Consider the following 20,173-nt stretch of genomic DNA (forward strand, 5'->3'; position numbering starts at 1 on the left):
TTGACTGTTCAGGTTTTGCAAAAATTTATTGAGTTGTCTTGTAGTGCCAGTTCATATACACATCACATCATCTACATATCTAAACCAATATTTAATATTTGCACTCAAAGATTCTTTTTTCAGAAAATGTCATATGATATGGTCCATGAATGTTTCAGCCAACAGTGGACTGAGTGTGGAACCGATAGCTAAACAATCTAATTGTTTACACAGGGTCCCTTGGAAACGGAAGTAGTTTTGTGCGAAGCAAGTCTGAGTGGCCAGTCTCAAGTCATCAGAATATCGATGCATTCCACTACTGTTGGGAAACAAACTGCAGACATCAAAGGATACTAATTTATCACCATTTGAGACAAGTATACCTTTTATCTTATTTACTAGATCCACAGAGGTTGAAATACCATGCTATGGTTTGAATTTAGTCTCTCTCTTAAAGTGCCCAGTTTACTTGCAAGTTTGTAAGATGGAGCAGTGAATGATGACACAACTGGACGAATAGGTACGCCTTGTTTATATAATTTAGAAAGCCCATGCATTCTAGTAGGCACTGGATTCATGTTAGGCCAAGAACTCAACCTTTTGGAAGCCCTGGAAATTAATAAACATCTAGCTCACAGTCCACATCTAATCTCAAATGACCAGACACAGCTCAATACTTCCCCTCTCCTAAACCTCACATAATCCTCTATGTTCTTTATTACTTCCCATACTGTCTGCTCCTAAATATTCTCCCATTTTCCTGCATCCATTGAGTTCTTGTATTTTATGGAAATTGTCTATGTAATCCATTTAGACCGTAGTTACAATAGTTAAGTCTTCATTTAACTGGTACTTTTTTACTATTTATGTTTAATACCCCTTGAAATTGTCTCATCAAGTACTGTTTTTATTTCACTTGTGTAATTTATTTAATGCAAACTGTTACAGAGCCACAATTTTGAGTCTAGTGTTTATGTTTTTCCTGCTTGCTCTGTTTATATTTGCATATTGTTCAAAATGCAGTACCATCACACTTAAAAGATGGCATTTACTATCAGTTCCCTCACACTTCTCCATTTTCCTGCATTTATTCATTTCCGTTTATCTTACTGAGTTTATCTTAAGTTCATCATATATTCTGTAGTTAAAATGATAATTATTTGAAACTTTCTGGCAGAATAAAACTGTGTGCCGGACCGAGACTTGAACTCAGGACCTTTGCCTTTGGCGGGCAAGTGCTCTACCAACTGAGCTACCCAAGCACAACTCACGCCCAGTCCTCACAGCTTCACATCTGGCAGTACCTAGTCTCCTACCTTCCAAACTTACAGAAGCTCTCCTGCGAACCTTGCAGACCTAGCACTCCTGGAAGAAAGGATATTGCGGAGACATGGCTTGGCCACAGCCTGGTAGAGCACTTGCCTGCAAAAGGCAAAGGTCCCGAGTTCAAGTCTCAGTCTGGCACACAGTTTTAATCTGCCAGGAAGTTTCATATCAGTGCACACTCCGCTGCAGAGTGAAAATCTCATTCTTTATTTTAATTGGTTTGTGTATCACTCTCTAGGTTTTATACCTCCTGAAGTAGCCCTGTCAAGTACTAATTGTATTTTATTTTACTGGTTTCGTTTATTAGTGTAACCTGTTATGTAGGCTTGCTGTTCCAGTTTTGTGCTTAAGTTTTCCTGTTTACTTCCTTCATATTTAGATACTGTTAAACTTTTTACTTTTTGCATTGGATTACCACCACACTGTCAAAGATGTTATTTATTGTACGTTTCTGCTTCAATCTAGATGTGCAACTTCTTTTCCAATGTCATTTACAACCATTGTAACTTCTTTGGCGACATTAGTCAGTAAATGTCTGAAGATGGCCTTGTAAACCAAAAACCAGTGAACACAACAAAAGTAATACTGTAGAACAAAAGCAAACCAACACTTGTTCTACAGGAAGAACCAAAGGAAGATTCAGTTAACATAAAAACCAAATTAGCACACTCAATGATGACATACTTTGTCGGAAGAAGTCTACTGCTATCAAACACAAGCCTTAATTTGAGGAAGGAATATCTGAGGATGTACATTTGGAACACAACAATGCATGGTAGTGAATCATGGACTGTGGAAAAGATGAAATGAAGAGACTTTAATCATACAAGATGTAGTGCTGTAGAAGGATGTAGAAAATAAGGTGGATTGATGTAAGATAAGGAATGAGGTTCTCCACAGAATGGGAGAAGAAAGGAACATTTGGAAATAATGACAACATGAAGGGACAGCATGACAGGACATATGTTGAGACACAACGGAATAACTTCCATGGTACTAGAGGGAGCTTTGGAGGTTAAAAACTGTACGGGAAGACAGAGATTGGAATAGATCCAAAATACATTTCAGGATGTGGAGTGCAAGTGCTACTCCAAGATGAAAAGATTGGCGAAAGATTTGTAGTGGGCTGCATCTAAAAACTCAGTAGACTGATGATATACTACTTTATTCAAATTTTTTCAAATGTTCCAATGATTCTGTTTTGAATTCCTTCAGTTGTAACATTTACTTTCTTTCAGAAACGTCTAATTTATGTTGAAAATATAAGTAAAGTATGATAAAAGAAGTGTTCTTGTATTTTTCTAGTTACAAACAAATTACGATAGCATATGTAACAAAAAAACTCTTTTGGTGCAAACAATTTTTTTGTAAAATCTAGTTTATCTCATATTTAACCATATATGAAGGCTTTATTTCAATAGTGATACAACTCCATTGTTTTAAAAAAGGGATTCAACCAACACTTCCATGTTCATACATGTCATTTGTATCTTATTTTAAAGTGATACACCTCCAGCTTGATTCTTCCGCCAGCGGACTGCACTAAAACGCAGTCAATTAGAGGAACCATGCAGAAAATTATTTTAGTAGTGGTACAGCTCCATGCTGTGATAAACCTTTTGCATTTCCTTTATGTTTTCGTCTTCTTTAAAGACAAAGAGAGAAGATGAAGCGGTAGCCCATCATAGAGCCTATGCCTACCATCATGTATTTTTTCACTTTCAGTTGTTAAAAAACAGAGGATCTTTCTGGTACCAGTAGGAGGTAGGAAGGATTCGCGCTCAGCTAGTGAACGAGTGAAAAGCACGCCAGTTTTAGCGAGTAATTGTAGATCGCCATTTTGGGGTCGCTATGAATAAGTGAGGAGTATGTATTTCATAGGTGCACCGTTGAGAAAAATACAGTATTGTTTTATTAACAGAAAGGTCGTGTGAGTTTTTATTTCAAATAGTACAATAATTACAAGAACTGAAGCCCACCTGTGTACTTTGGAAAATTACGTAGATCCGATAAACTTAATGGGAACACGGTCAAGACTTCAAAGGTGAACACAGCGACCAAACACAGCATTATAAAGAATGGTAAGCACAAATCTACAGCGGAAAAAGAAACTACTTCGCCCTGCAAAATAATATGAACTAATACGAACTTATTTCCAGGCACAGCTCAGCTTATTATGCTTGTCATTCATGCCGAAAAATTAATCTCATTAATTCAATACATTTTAAAAAGCCATGCATTTCAACATATTATTATCATCATCTATTCCATTATTTTATTATATTATAATGCGCTTAATAATCTTTCGATGTGGCCCGATTCTTTTCAGTGATGGCCGATAGAATAGTGGTTTCAATGAACTGGAGAGGCCGATCATCCACATTTTCAAGTTACTGAAGGTAAAGATGATGATGAATTATTTTCTGGGTTTCATGGAGATGATTAAAAAAAAAAAGCGCTTGCAAAGTTATTTTCTGACGATAACAACAATTAAATATATAAGTTTCTTTCTTTCTTTATTTACATTGTGTGCATATTTACAATAAACTAGTACTATATTACAAATTGTAACACATATGTTTTAAATTTTAGATATCAGTATTGATGAGGATGACATTTCAAATGACGAAACAGCAGACACGAATATAGTTACTGGCAGTTGTGAAGAGGGCACAGCTGCAAATATTCAGGGTAAAAGCAAACTTTCTCAAAGGAACATGAGTATTATAAAAACTGGCTTGTATGAACAAAATATTCAGAAAAGAAAAAAAGGAACACTTGGGAGTTATACATTACAAAATTGGTAAAATCACTGCTGCCGAAACTTTTCAAAATTTGAACTTCAATTCTGCACATAAATGTTGTTGTTGTTGTTGTTGTTGTTGTGGTCTTCAGTCCTGAGACTGGTTTGATGCAGCTCTCATGCTACTCTATCGTGTGCAAGCTTCTGCATCTCCCAGTACCTACTGCAACCTACATCCTTCTGAATCTGCTTAGTGTATTGATCTCTTGGTCTCCCTCTACGATTTTTACCCTCCACGCTGCCATCCAATACTAAATTTGTGATCCCTTGACGCCTCAGAACATGTCCTACCAACCGATCCCTTCTTCTGGTCAAGTTGTGCCACAAACTCCTCTTCTCCCCAATCCTATTCAATACTTCCTCATTAGTTATGTGATCTACCCATCTAATCTTCAGCATTCTTCTGTAGCACCACATTTCAAAACCTTCCATTCTCTTCTTGTCCAAACTATTTATCGTCCATGTTTCACTTCCATACATGGCTACACTCCACACAAATACTTTCAGAAACGACTTCCTGACACTTAAATCTACTATACAGTAGTTGTATTACATGTTTCTTACCTTATAAATAAATATAAAACTTTTTTATTTTAAATTCAGTGCGATAGTATTTGTAAAATGACTCTTAGTGTTCATTAAAAAATGACGATCATTCCACTTGGGACCTGTGGAATGGTACATTAGCTTATTTGTTTTAGTTTAAATATTTGTCATGTATTGTTGTTTTTCTGACATGTTCCACATCCTGGAGGACCTCCTCACTACGGATCAATTGGAATGAAAGTAAATCTAATCTAAATCTAATCTAATCTATACTCTATGTTAACAAATTTCTCTTCTTCAGAAATGCTTTCCTTGCCATTGCCAGTCTACATATTATATCCTCTCTACTTCGATCATTATCAGTTATTTTGCTCCCCAAATAGCAAAACTCCTTTACTAGTTTAAGTGACTCATTTCCTAATCTAATTCCCTCAGCATCACCCAACTTAATTCGACTACAATCCATTATCCTCATTTTGCTTTTGTTGATGTTCATCTTATATCCTCCTTTCAAGACACTGTCCATTCCATTCAACTGATCTTCCAAGTCCTTTGCTGTCTCTGACAGAATTACAATGTCATCGGCGAACCTCAAAGTTTTTATTTCTTCTCCATGGATTTTAATACCTACTCCGAATTTTTCTTTTGTTTCCTTTACTGCTTGCTCAATATACAGATTGAATAACATCGGGGAGAGGCTACAACCCTGTCTCACTCCTTTCCCAACCACTGCTTCCCTTTCATGCCCCTCGACTCTTATAACTGCCATCTGGTTTCTGTACAAATTGTAAATAGCCTTTGGCTCCCTGTATTTTACCCCTGCCACCTTTAGAATTTGAAAGAGAGTATTCCAGTCAACATTGTCAAAAGCTTTCTCTAAGTCTACAAATGCTAGAAATGTAGGTTTTCCCTTCCTTAATCTAGCTTCTAAGATAAGTCGTAAGGTCAGTATTGCCTCACGTGTTCCAGTGTTTCTACGGAATCCAAACTGATCTTCCCCAAGGTTGGCTTCTACTAGTTTTTCCATTTGTCTGTAAAGAATTCGTGTTAGTATTTTGCAGCTGTGCACATAAATATTCCACACAAAATTCCAAACAATGAGGGAAAGAAGTTATTTGACAGTTTATGGGTTGTGGGTGGTGGTGATCACAAAAATAATTATCTGAATGATTTATGTGCATGTCATTCAGCTAAATGCCCTACTCTGAAGCTTGCTCTAGTTCTCCGAAACATTGTATTTAGAAATATCAAAAAGAGATAAACAAAAACAGCATTATAATATACAAGGAATTTTTTCTTCAAAACATTTACAGTTTCTAAAGGATGATTTTCTAAGCTTCTAACAAAAAGCAAGGCAGTAGGCATTCTCGCTTAACAGAAGGGTCAAGCATAAGAACAGAAACTCCATATGCAAGTAATTTATCAATTGTGTAAAGGAACACATTGAAAGATTTCCAGTCTCAGAGAGCCATTGCAAAGGAGGATAATCCAAACAAAAATTTTTAAATCCAGAGCTTAGTGTGGTCAAAATATACAGTTTGCACAAAGAAAAACGTCTGTCTGAAATTAAGTACTGTGTGAGGCAACACACCTATCACAAAACTTTACATAATGACTTCAATTTCTGATTTCAAGCAGACTTCAACTTCTGCATTTCGAGCACCACACAAAGACATGCAATTTTTGTGACAAATTGCCATTTAAAATTCTTAAAGAAAATACAAAACTTAAAGTTGAATAGGAGTTTTATCTTTAGAAAGCGGAAATTGCACTACACATAGCAAAGAACCAGATTACAAGAGGTTAGGTGCCCCTATCTTACTATAAAAGAAAGATGTATGTTTAACTATGGGAAATCCAGGGTGAAATGTAACAATATTACGAAAAGGATGGTTGCTACTTGCCATATAGCACAGATGCAGAGAGGCCCAACAAAAATACTGTCAAAAAATGAGCTTTCAGCCTATAAGACCTTCACTGGAGTTACAACAAACATGTGCATGCGTGCACGCACTCACTCACTCGCTCTCTCTCACACACACACACACACACACACACACACACACACACACACACAAGCAACTCACACACACGTAACTGCTGTGTCTGACTGGTGCCACAACTAAACAGCGAATCATACCAATAAGTATTTTTAGGATGAAACAACTGGATCAAGAGGTTCACAAGAAATTTATATCTGTTTGCTAAAAGATATTCATGAATCAGTTGCTTCTAAGAAACACACAGTTGCACACAGTGACACTTGTGGTGGCCCAATCAATTGCTTTAGCACTAATGAAAGTGACAAGATCCTGATTCAAATGTAGACACACATGATTTAAAGTTCCTACTGCCGTATTGCTCATGTCTGCCCAATGACAGAGACTTTGGTCTCATAGAACAGAATTTAAATAAGAGAGTGTTTTCACACCACAAGATTTTTTTTAAGAAATAAGGGACACCGGCAAGAAAAAATAAATTATCATGCCAAAATGCTGTGGGAAACAACAGTGAATGAGAATATTGGTTTTTATGTGCTACACATTCCCCCAAAATGTGGATGAAGAAAATAATAAACATATAGTAGGATCCCTACTCCTCTACATAAGTACATACAAAGAAAGTGAAAGCAAAGAAGAAGCAGGACATGTTTGATTTGCTCCCATTCACTCATGGATATTTCTGTGGCCAACAAACAGTAGAAAAAATCCATGAAGATGAATAACAGTAATGGCTGATGCAGGTTGGTTGTTTAAGTCTTATAAAGGTTGATACCATTAAATATGTATTAAAGTGTAACTGACTTACGGTTTTCTTCTAAATAAACCACTCTGCCAATAACGCTGTGTTCCATCAAATTTCAGTGCAAGAATACTTAGGTTTATCTGCAATGTTGGATTTATTTTATTTGCACAATAGCACACCCACTTTGCCTAACATTTTTGGGCATAAGACCCATGAAATTTAATGAACCAAACACATAGAAAGAAATGGTAATCTCTTGCAACAAGCAATGGACTGCAATATTTTAATTGCAGCATTATCATCAATCAATTATGTTGAAGCCTCGCTATCTCGAAATGAACCAAATTGGAGGTGTACCACTACTGGTATAAGGAAAAGCTGCCCCTTACACTAGGCTCCTCAGTTAATACATAAAGCTATAACATTAATTTTAATCCTAGACCATATAACTTGATATTAAAAATATCACCACATCAACAAAAACCTCCAGGTACGGGGCTTGCTAAACAACTGTTGATTTAATTTACTATCAGCAACACTAAAAAATAAAAATCTAGTGAGGATAAAATCTCATATGATGATCTTGCTTTCTACAGAAAAAAATCAGTATGAACTGAAGATACGGAATCCTGAACAATCTAAACAATATTTCTAAAGCTGTAGTGTTAACAGGTATAAAAATTCAGTTGTGGCATTGGTAACAATAATTCAGAATGAATAACATCAGCGAAAATCTGATATACTGTTACCAAGTTACTGCTAGGTGGAAGAAAGCTATCAGATAATGATTTGTGTTGCGAAGATAAGGTTATTGTTTGACCAAAGTGAAGAACAGGGACCAGTGCAAACTATACATTTCCTACTGAGACTTAGATTAGCAAAACCTTCCGTTCCTCATATAAGGTTGGAGCTTGACACAATCACTGAGAATTGAGAAAAGAGGCAATCTCATTTTCAGCACTAAAATTGAAAACGTTCAATAATTTTTGAGTTACTTTGTTTCTCTACACCATTTCTTTGAGTAATATCTTGATACCAAAGAAGTCACTCTGAACAACTAGTCTGCATGGTTTATTGGTGTGTAACTGTTTATATATGTGGCTACACACAGATCTGAACTGTTATGCCCACATAGAAACTGGCATCAGTGACCACGAGGCAGTTGTAACAACAATGATTATCAAAAGTACAAAGGGCAACTAAACCAAGAGGATTCATGTGCTCAGTAAACTAGATAAAGAGGCGGTTGCATAATATCTCACAGATGAACTGTAAACATTTAGAGCTGGGCAGGAGTATGTTGAGGAACTATGGCTCAACTTCAGAAAAATAATTTACCAAGCACAATTAGATATGTATCTAGAGTAAAGTTCTGCTGTAGCAGAATTAATCAAGAAACCTCTCACAAAACTCATAGAATTTCTTGCCACATTTTATAGCTGCGAGTACAACCAGTGTTAAAGTGTCCAGACACAAGCATAGCCCACTGCACAAAATGCACAATAGTAGTATTATATCACTACAATATGAATGAATCACAACTGGAATCAATCAACTTTTACACATACCTAGGTGAGTCTGTTTTTGGGTATATGAAATGGAATGATCACATAGGTTCACTCATGGTTAAAGCAGGTCCCAAACCATGGTTCTTTGACAGAAAGATGCTGGCAGTCTACGAGGGACACTCCTTACAAATCAATCATGTAAGAACTCATAGAACATTGCTCGAGCATGTGGAACACACAAAAAGGTGACTAACAGTGGATACAGAAGAGCATTACAAATGGTAATGGTTTTTTTTTTTTTACTCTTAGGAGAATATCACATAAACTCGAAAATACATGAAATGACAGACACTGGAGGATGATGAAGTCTACCTTACACTTGAAGATAGTTGAAGTCTATCTCGCAAAGTACTTATAAAGTTTCAAGAAATGATATTAAGAGATTAATCTAAAAATATACTAGAATAATACATGGTACAGTGGGAAGTTTCCTCTGGCTTGATCTTCGCAGTGGTTTGCAGAGTTTAGATGAGCAGTAGAAATTTGACCTATTTCGCATGGAACAGCAATTATCAGATATCTATGTTCAATACCTAAAGTTCAATCACCATTTCTGGAGGAACACACGAACACATCAGAAGTAAATTGATCATCAACTGCCATTAAACTGAATACTTTGGACGAAACTCATCACAGGATATGGATACAGTTCAAGGGATACAAACAATCCCACAGTAATAGTAAGTAAAGCTTTGTTTGGCAACAGTTTTCTTCTGAGCGTTGAATTGACTTATCAGGTGGTTACAGGAGGACCTACAGATTGACGTGGACTGCGAACCACTATGCAACTCTTCATTTTTCACATTGACAGATGTACAAGAGTTGTTAGTGACAAAGAAAAATCTTAGTACTGACCAGGAACCTAGTCCTGCCTGCACACTTATATACCACGACGAACAGTTCCTTGATTCAAAGTATTTACAAACCGTTCCTTAGCTATACAAGCAATGTCATTTATTTTGTACTGATTAAAGTGTCAATGCCAAAGTGAGCATTTTTTACAGTAATGCAGTACCTATCTCATTTCACTAACCAATGTTTTTCTTAATATGTAGCACATCCTGTGATTGTATGGATTTGTCATCCAGCTGTCGAGTGTACCAATATGAGCAATAGGTAAACATGTTACCTCCATGCTTTTGCAAATATCTGCCTACTGTGTAGTCTGGACAACACTTGTGCTTGTTTGAAGTTTCAAATAATAGATTTTTTTACGCTTGTCTGCATGATTCCATTTTTGTTTTTGCATGAAAATTCTGACAGTCTCAAACCGCAGTTTCAATAGGTAAGAATTTTAACAGCTATAAGAAGTAATTACCATATTTAACAATAATTTCTGGGGCCCCACCCTTACCAAATTACAGAACACTCTTACTGGCTGCTTTTGCTTACACTGCCTGTTGACACACACACACCTAGTACTCCAATCATACCTCACAGTAAGTGTTGCTAATATCATCTTGCTAAGAAGTACTTTAATACCCCCATCTTGTTCTTATTGGTTTAATGGAGGAATTCTGACAAAGTTTAGTGAGTACTATTTCAGTATTTTACATCTTTAATACAATAGCTCTGAAATAGAAGCTACAAAAATTTCAGAGACATCTGTATAAGCCAAATAAGCCCGTTAAATTAATGAAGTGTTACACATTATACTGTAGCCAGAAAATTACAGAACCCATATTGAAGATGTTGTTAATAAAGGACACAAAACTATTATATGAATGTGATCATAATCACACTTATTAACAATTTCATGTCCTGATCACTATTTTATTTTAAAAAATTATACAACTTAATCTGAAACACATGAAGTTGTATAGTATAAAATAAATAAATGAAAACCAGAAAGTGTTATAATAATCAGTATGGCAGACAGGGATCGATTGACATTTTTGGTACCATGGCTTTGAGCCAAGACATTATTATGTTGTGCAGGTGAAGCCATACATGCATGCTGCATTCGTAAGTTGGCTGGTTTTACATCGGGCAATTGGAGCATTAGTTTATGCTGTGTTAGTGGAATGCATTTTGATCTGTACGGTGGTTGAGTCTGTGTCATGGGGAGTAAATACGTTTCGAAATTAGTTTGGTTTGTGTTTTTCTACAGAACATATATTTTCTCTACATGTTTGCCTTTTTCAGAATGGATTTTAGTGTGATTACACTAGTTGTATGTTGTGGCAGGCATGTGATTTCTCTGTGTTATTGTTAAGTGTAATGAAATTCCAACCCCATAGCTATGTTAACAGTAGTTGTGAAATAGCCACTATCTATGATGGGACTTCAAAAAGTAAATTACACGTATCATCCCATGCTAAGACCATTGTACAGCAAGAATGACACACACTGCCAGAAGAGAGCACATGTTTTGGGTACCCGAAATGGTACAAAAAACTGGAAATATACTCCAAAGTTGAAGTAGGCCTACACAGGACACTATGATTCTACTGAATAAAACATCTAAATTTCACGTAGATTCCCCAGGAAATTCTTATGGAATATGGACCAAATGCAATATCACATCCAGCAATAGTTAAATAGTGTAAGCAATTTGACCATACAGACAATGGTGATTGCTGATTGGGAAGCCCAGATCTTGCACCATGTAATTTCCATCTTTCAGTGACCTGGAAAAGAAAATTAGGGGTGGGGAGAGGAGTGATTTCCGCATAAATGACATTCATACAGTGGTTCTCAACCCTGTGACAAAGAAACAGATTTCCATTGCAGAGTAACTAGGACTCCTAGAAAGTTTCGACCATTATTTACAGAAACTTTGCAACTATGTTGAAAAACACTGACATGTATGCATGTTACTTTGATGAGTAGCACAGTATTCAATTAAACATACCTTGCCTGAATAATAATGTGTAATTCACTTTCTAAAGCCCCCTCAAGCTTGTGAAGAGATTATGGAGGCAACCTGTAAGACGGTTACAAGGACAATAATATGTGTAATTTATAATTTGGAGACATATCTGAACCAACTTGTCATGAAGCTAAATTTTGTCTTATTTATTGGGACTTATTTATTAGCAGTGAAACTTGATTTTGTCATGTTTTTCATTGGCAACAGCATTTGATCATTTTTGTGGATAGTCATTTTCTAATAAACATTGTGAATGACATAACCAACCCAGTCCATCCACTCGCCTGTTCCTCCACCACAGCGTGTGGTAACGCAGTGGTTAGCATACTGGATTCATTTGCGGGAGGAAAACAATTCAAAACTCCATCTGGCCATCCATAATTAGGCTTTCCTTGATTTCTCTAAATTGCTCTAGGTCCATGGCAGGATGGTTTCTTTGAAAAGGACATGGCCAATTTTGTTCCTCATCTGTTTTTTACTGGAGCTTGTGCTTCATCTCTAGTGACCGTACTGTCGATTGGACATTAATATCTAATCTTCCTTCCTTACCTTGTTGCTCTATTATGGAACTTCACTGAAAGAAGTCCTTTTCAGGACATAGTGTACAATAAATGGGGCAGAAGGGCAACTGAAATTACATTATTATCTTGTCTTTTGAACCATCTTCTTAACATCATCAAAATGGCAGACATACCACTCATCAAAATTCAATTTCCCAAAACTAAAACCTTGTATTCACTTTCATTAGCTTTACCACCTAATGATCCATTACCAGTAAATGATATGTAATGGGCCACCACCCCATGTAGGCTATTTTCAATAGTTTGTGTGGGGTTCTTCTATAATACACACAGAAGTATTCTGAGACTTGTCAATAGTATAATGTAGTTAGGCCCTATTGTTAATTTACCTTTGAGTTAAATATTATGCAAATGTACACATCAAGCTCCTGTACAGGTCAATATGTTATCACAGTCTTTATATCACATTTGTTGGCTTTGTCAACTCAGAATCAAATTGTTACCTTCCAACCTAGTATAACCTCTGGCTACTTATCAGTCCATTTCACCATCCCTCTCTATCCACAATCATCTTTCAACATAACCTGAACCTGGGGCTACACTACAGATCATTTTGTCACCACAAACTATATTCCTAAAAGACAGAAGCAATATAATGTCAGTTCTCTCTTCCTCAGTAAGAGCAAATATTATGAGATATGCCATAAAATTATACTGCAGGTCAAAGGAACCTCTAGTAGTACTGGAAGGCTTACCACACTTTAATAAGTAGAACCTAGTGGTAAAAAAGGGGAGAGGGATAACTTAATTTGTGTTATGTTGCACAGCAGAATCTTCAGTAAAATTTACAGAGAAACACCAAGTGGCACCAGACACAGGAACAAGAGAAGGATACCAATACTTCCTTCTGGGCACAGGGGCCAATAAAACAGTAAGTAGGCCTGATCTAGGAAATGAGGCTCTTTTTGAGAACAGAGAGGTAAAAATCAGAGGTGAGCCTCGAAGGCTTTTTATTATGTTTTATGATGTTGAAACATGATAGAAAAGGAAGTACAAGTTTCTCTATACAGTTATAGAGTATTAGTAAGGATTTATAACAATTTCTGGAAAGTTTTCAGATGTAGTGTGACCCAAGAATGAATCCTACACACTTATGTGCTTATGTCATGGGGTAACTGCAGTACAATCATAGACAGATCCTCTATCAATGATTGATTGAGCAATAAATGTGCTCGAGTAACCGTAGTTCAGAAGTAATAAACGAAACCATAATTAACAGTCTGATTTTAAAGCTCCACTAAAAACCTATCTAAAGGTGAAAAATCTAATGTCTGGCCAAGCAATGTACCTAATTAAAAAACATAAAAAGTTGTCTTGTACTTACCGAATAGCTAAATGAACTAATGTATGACCAGTATCAAATGCAGATGGGCGGTTGAGTAGTGCTACTTCTCTAGGGGAAAGTTGTCTTGTAGGGTTGCCTCCAGATGACAAGTATGCTTCAACAGGAGTAGGGTCTCCTTCAACAACACCAATGCATGCATCAAGCCAAGACCAATCAGCTTCACGCATTCTCTGTCTTATTCTCTTAACTCTTCGTTCATATTCACAATTGTTTGGTGACACAGCAGCAACAGCAGCTTCTGTAGCAGTCTGCGTACGATCTGAGCGGCGAGAATTTGATTTACTGTCAACAAATACAACATAGTCTTAATTCTTATTCCACATCCTATTGTCAAAAATATTTCTGGGAAATCAGTTACACCAAAGCTATACCTTTTACTGATGCCACTTTCTTCAATCAGTTGTGCTTGGTTCCCACCACCGCGAGAAGCAGTTATAAGAGATAACTCACGTTCTGGTGATGACACAACACTTCCTGTCCCGGAGTGCCTGTGTGTTGGTGCCAAATTGCTTTTACCTCCACTGGCCAGTGCATTGTTACCGCCATGAGGAGTACCACACATAATACAATTAAGTGCTTTTGGCCAGTTTTCATAAGTACAAGTACTACATGTCCATTTTATTATTTGCTGTCGAGTAGAATGAGATTTATCAGATGACCGTACTTTGACATTTTCCGACTCATTGACTTCTCTAGACTCAGACGACGGAGAGAGAATGCGTAATGGACCACCTGCCAAGGATGATGCAGAAGTAACGGCTGAAGTATCACTTTTCGGCCCAATTTTTAATGGTTGAATATGTTCATGAAGATTTGTTCCACCTGGTCTTGGAGAACGGCACTGTGTGCACTGAAGAGCCTTTGGCCAATTCAAATACGTGCAAGCACGACATTCCCATTTACCATTATTTGCAGACCGATGTGTGTCACGGTGCGATGAACCAGATGCCAAATTTGGACCACATGATGGGTCTATGAGTGATGTGGGTGGAGAATCATCACGTAATTTATAAATGTCTTCTCCAAATAATGGTTTTGCGCCTCTACACATGGTGCATTTGAGAGAAGACGGCCAATTTTCATATGTGCAATATTCACATACCCATTTTGTTGTAGGTGGGTCACAACTCATACTTATAACGAAAGAAACGATTAATCCTATTTAAACAGCAAACACAAACGCTTCAGGCTTTATGAAGGTTATATGCTGTAACTGGATGATAAATCTGTTGAGGAAATGTGGAACAAACACTATGTCATAACATTGTTGAACGGATTGCTGGACGGACTAACTGTAACCTGCATTCAAGTACGTGAATTGTACAAACAGGTTACAAGTTAGACAACGGCGTCGTTATCAAACTGCGGCCTTAGAAATAAAGTTTTTGGCCGAGTGGATCAAAATGACATGGTCATTATCGCACATAACGTAAGCTGAATACTCGACTATTTCACTTTGGACATCACTTGTTTTACTTTCTGAAAGCGGAAACAACAATGGATTAGCATATGCGCTGATGACAGAACGATATACGACACACTGCATAAGAAGTGACATGTCAGGAAATATAGTCTTCAACTACATACTATTTTAGAGAATCTGCGTTCTACTCACCTAGTTCACCTTCAACTCCAGTCAAATTTAACTTCGAGTTTCACTGCAGTGCAACATACTGCAGAATTCACCTGACGACTATGAAAAGCATGGGGGAATCTATTTTTGTTTCCTGAGTTCGTTAAGAGAAACTTTATGAAAAGAATGAGGACACTACATTCCCTAAAACACTCATCCAGTAATGAACTAAGGAAAACATTACGTCACAAATGTTGTAAAGCCATCTTTGAATTGTCTACAGTATCGATCAAATGAATCGAAATGTCATTCGATTTGACGTAATATTTCTCGTTACGATATCAGTACTGCTCATGGTTTTCGAATCCTGATCTTGCTCTGTGGTACACAATTACGATATTGTAAATGGCACGCAACGCACTGAAACAATGAATCTCTATAGATCATTTATTTTTCAATATAATATTTTCAACGTTGACATCGACGATTTTTGCCCAGTTAGTGGCATGCAAAGGGTATCAACATTCTCGGACTTCGGGGGAAATTGGAAAAAAACACTTATTATCAACAAAGTAACATATGTGACACAAAAGGTCACATTCTTATATTTACATCTAGATCACCTAGAAGGCTGTAATTAGATATATATGGTTCTACGCGAATGCCTACTCATTTCTAAAAATATAATTTTATGTAACGAAGCGTTCAAAAAGTGTATAACTGCATTGCTTTAGTATCTGTTGAAGAGAAAGTGGACTGGAGATCAAGATGAAACTTCGCAGTCGTTATGGATCTTTGACAAAATGTTAACTCTGACTATTGCGACAGATGTACCGTCAGTTGTCTTTTGCGGTGTGTTTGTGTAAGTAGTGGATTAATAGCAGTGATAAATACTAAGTAGGCGAGGTGTGGAGTGAACGTACTGGGAGGATCATTTCGGTGAACTTCAAGGAGTAGTAACAGAAAATGTTAGTTTCATTGTTAAAGAAAATGTTACTGGTGTATCTCTGTAACCACAAGCTGAACGAACATTTAATGTTATAGGACACCGAGGATAAATCTCAATGAGCCGCGATGGGACCAGTCCACGTATTGGGGCCGGGTGCGGCACTTTTTCGCAATAACTAATCCTTTAAATATCCTTGCATCAGAAGCTGAATTAAACCGCGCAAAGGAAATCGTAGAGACATACAAGTAAGGTCGTCTGCCGAGTTACTGCCAAAAGTCGTGAAAATGCACTGACAGTCTTCATAATAGCATTTTTATTCCCCTTTTCAAGAGCTGGTGGTGACGTTGGTAATCTAACAGAAGATGAATTGTGGAGAGCCAAGGAGCTATATGATTCAGCGTTTCATCCAGATACTGGCGAAAAGATGATGTTAATTGGTAGAATGTCTGCACAGGTGCCAATGAATATGACAATAACGGGATGTATGATGACTTTTTACAAGTAAGTTTATGTTGTTTGTGATTTAATACGCTAGCAGTGTTCAGTACATTCTAGCCTAGTCTGCACTACAATTATTTATAAAAATTGTGACCAAGAGTCAATACAAGTGGAGGAAAGTAACTTGTCAGTTTAACCTATCTTAATGTCATGGGTTAGAGGTGAAATAGCAACGAACAGTGGAAATATTAGTAGTAGTTTGTGTGTGGCTATAAGTGCAATACCTGGAGTGGGGATGCCTAGAAGCAAAGTGCACCTGGAAATGGGGGACTGCAGTAAGCTGTGACAAAATGTGGTGAGTCAGTTTTCAGCCATCTGACTGCACGACTGGTAATAAAAATCCCATTTTGTGGAACATGATAAGCTGTACATGTGTGTTCCATATTATTTCATGATACTCTATGTTGTTAATGAGTGGTTTTCAACAGAAAATGCTATATATGCTTTCACTGATCAAATATTAAATGCAATGAATAACCGAACATCACCCATTGGGATATTTTCTGATCTCTCAAAGGCTTTTGATTGTGTGAATCGTGAAATTCTTCTAAATACACTTAAGTATTGTGTTAAGAGTGTGACAGTGCACAAATAGTTTCATGCTTAACTGGAAGAATGTAGAGGGTTGAAATTAACAGTACAGATAGTCTACAAAAACCAGCAGAGTCCTCTAACTGGGGAGGTATCAAGAATGGTGTCCCACAAGGTTCAGTCTTGGGTCCCTTATTGTTCTTAATATATATTAACGAGTTGCCACTCTATATTCATGAAGATGCAAAGTTAGTTCTTTTTGCTGATGATACAAGTATAGTAATCACACTCAAGAAGCAAGAATCAGCTGAGGAAGTTGCAAATAATGTCTTTCAGAAAATTATTTAGTGGTTCTCTGCAAATGCACTCTCACTAAATTTTGAGAAAATGCAGTTTATACAATTCTGTACAATAAATGGCATAATACCATTGATAAATATAGACTATGAACGCAAGTCTGTTGCTGAGGTAGAATACTCTAAATTTCTGGCTGTGTGCATTGACGAGAAATTGAGTTGGAAGAAACACATCGATGATCTGCTGAAACAGTTAGGTTCAGCTAATTATGCTATTAGGGTTATTGCAAATTTTGGTGATAAACATATCAGTAAATTAGCCTACTATGCCTATTTTCATTCACTGCTTTCACGTGCCATCATATTTTGGGGCAATTCGTCATTAAGAGAGAAAGTATTCATTGCAAAAAAGCATGTAATCAGAATAATAGCTGGAGCCCAATCAATACATATATTCATTTATGAAATTTGTTATTAATAACCCATCCCAATTCAAAAATAACAACGAAGTGTTAGTGTAAAGAAAACTTATCTTTAAAGTGACACATTCAACATCATTACGAAATGTCATATCCATGATCTATGTAACAAGGATCTATGTATGTATGTAGTTTGTGACATTATAGATGTGAAAGTAGACACTGTGTATGGGTTGTTGTCAGGCGATAATTTGACGTCAGGGTCATTAAATGTCAATTCAACGCAGTTTGGTGCATTCAAATGACCCAGATAAGAGATGGAAAAATACCAATTTGCAGGTGTGTGTTACAACTGTGAAGAAAGTTATAGGTCTGTAAAGTTTGGAATTAATGCGAAATTTACAAGTGTCTGTCACAACATAAATGACTGTAATTCTGGCTCTAATTCAGTTACAGCAATGAAAATGGTACCATTAGAAAGCTAACGAATAGGCCATTACATTGATATGCTACATGGCAAATTTCTGAAAATTTTCATACCAAGGGTCATTGACCTTGACTTTTGACCTTGACTATCTCAAAACACCATATCTTCAATTTTGTTGGAAAAAAATATATTTAATTGCTCCTCCAGTATGTTACTATAAATATGGTAAATATCAAGATTGGACACCAAAGGTATCATGCACAAAAAATTGTTTTGTCAGCATCAGTACACTACCGAAATGAAGTAGGTAACACACATAAGTTGTTGTTGTTGTTGTTGTTGTTGTGGTCTTCAGTCCAGAGATTGGTTTGATGCAGCTCTCCATGGTACTTTATCCTGTGCAAGCTTCTTCATCTCCCAGTACCTACTGAAACCTACATCCTTCTGAATCTGCTTAGTGTATTCGTCTCTTCGTCTCCCTCTACAATTTTTACCCTCCACACTGCCCTCCAGTACTAAATTTGTGATCCCGTGATGCCTCCAAACATGTCCTACCAATTGATCCATTCTTCTAGTCTTCTTTCTCTTCTTGTCCAAACTATTTATCGTCCATGTTTCACTTCCATACATGGCTACACTCTATACAAATACTTTCAGAAACAACTTCCTGACACTTAAATCTATAGGCCTACTCAATGTTAACAAATTTCTCTTCTTCAGAAATGCTTTCCTCGGCATTTCCGGTCTACATTTTATATCCGCTCTACTTAGACCATCATCAGTTACTTTGCTCCTCAAATAGCAAAACTCATCTACTACTTTAAGTGTCTCATTTCCTAATCTAATTCCCTCAGAATCAGCTGATTTAGGTAGACCACATTCCATTAGCCTCGTTTTGCTTTCTCAAAACACAAATTATGATACAGTACAATCCATAAGTAATATTGTACAAAAATATGGTTTTCATTATTATAGTGGTATTATGAATTATTTACATTACATTATATCATTTACATTACAGTTTAAATGCAAAGGCAATGAAAAGTTATTAGATCTCTCTTAACAATTCTACAGCTAAATTGTTGATGTTCGCCAGATCTGATGCAGGGAAATTGTATGTCCTTCCACTTGGTGTTACTGGATCCACTCTCGTGATAATGTCACATTTTCTGATGACACACGTGTCTGGTTTGGCAGGAAATGCAAATGATGGAGATGGTCCATGTGGATGCAAGAACCTTTACTTCATCCATTTCTTCACATGTTTGTAAGACATATGCAACACACCAATGACTGTCATAGATACAGGCAACATATCCATGTATATTTGTTAACAGCATTTCATTCACCATACCAATCACTGACTCTTCTCTACTCACTAAAGAAGCAGAATATGTCTTTGTCTTTACTAAACCTTTGTTAATAGGTATTACACAATGAAGCTTATGGGTACCTGGAATTGTCCTTGTATTTGTGAAACGTTGTTTCAGCTTAGCTGTATCTTCTTCATGATGGGAAACCAATGTATAATGGAAGACACATGAAGGAATATTTTCCTTGCACCACTCAGAAAACTGTAGTGATGTAAAAATATGATTTTCGTAAGTTCGATTGAGGCTGGCAAGTCTTGCTAATCTCTTTACAGTCCCTGCTACCTCATCACAAGGTCCTTTACCATGCGCTGTAGCAAAAAAATGCCATTCTGCTGTAACATC

At 36.7% G+C, this 20,173-nt stretch overlaps 2 protein-coding genes across 3 annotated transcripts in view; one reads left to right on the forward strand and one right to left on the reverse strand.

Moving 5' to 3' along the window:
* Positions 1-15,620, reverse strand: part of LOC126473459 (ubiquitin thioesterase trabid) — a 114,074-nt gene extending 98,454 nt beyond the window's left edge. Inside the window, exons 1-3 of one of the 2 annotated variants that reach the window (XM_050100521.1) lie at positions 15,381-15,620; positions 14,137-15,244; positions 13,745-14,047 (exon numbers count right to left, since the gene is read on the reverse strand). In XM_050100521.1, the coding sequence (XP_049956478.1) occupies positions 13,745-14,047; positions 14,137-14,897 (1,064 nt within the window). In that variant the 5' untranslated portion in view covers positions 14,898-15,244; positions 15,381-15,620. The remainder of the gene's footprint in view (positions 1-13,744; positions 14,048-14,136; positions 15,245-15,380) is intronic. The other variant, XM_050100520.1, reaches the window with a different exon arrangement.
* Positions 15,621-16,149: 529 nt separating this feature from the next.
* The window catches only part of LOC126473460 (sideroflexin-1), a 136,587-nt gene continuing 132,563 nt past the window's right edge, over positions 16,150-20,173 (forward strand). The window contains exons 1-3 of the mRNA XM_050100523.1: positions 16,150-16,306; positions 16,383-16,532; positions 16,618-16,788. Coding sequence (XP_049956480.1) covers positions 16,305-16,306; positions 16,383-16,532; positions 16,618-16,788 — 323 coding nt within the window. The 5' untranslated portion in view covers positions 16,150-16,304. The remainder of the gene's footprint in view (positions 16,307-16,382; positions 16,533-16,617; positions 16,789-20,173) is intronic.

The sequence above is a fragment of the Schistocerca serialis genome, chromosome 4 (assembly GCF_023864345.2).
Source record: "Schistocerca serialis cubense isolate TAMUIC-IGC-003099 chromosome 4, iqSchSeri2.2, whole genome shotgun sequence".
NCBI classification, from domain to species: domain Eukaryota; kingdom Metazoa; phylum Arthropoda; class Insecta; order Orthoptera; family Acrididae; genus Schistocerca; species Schistocerca serialis.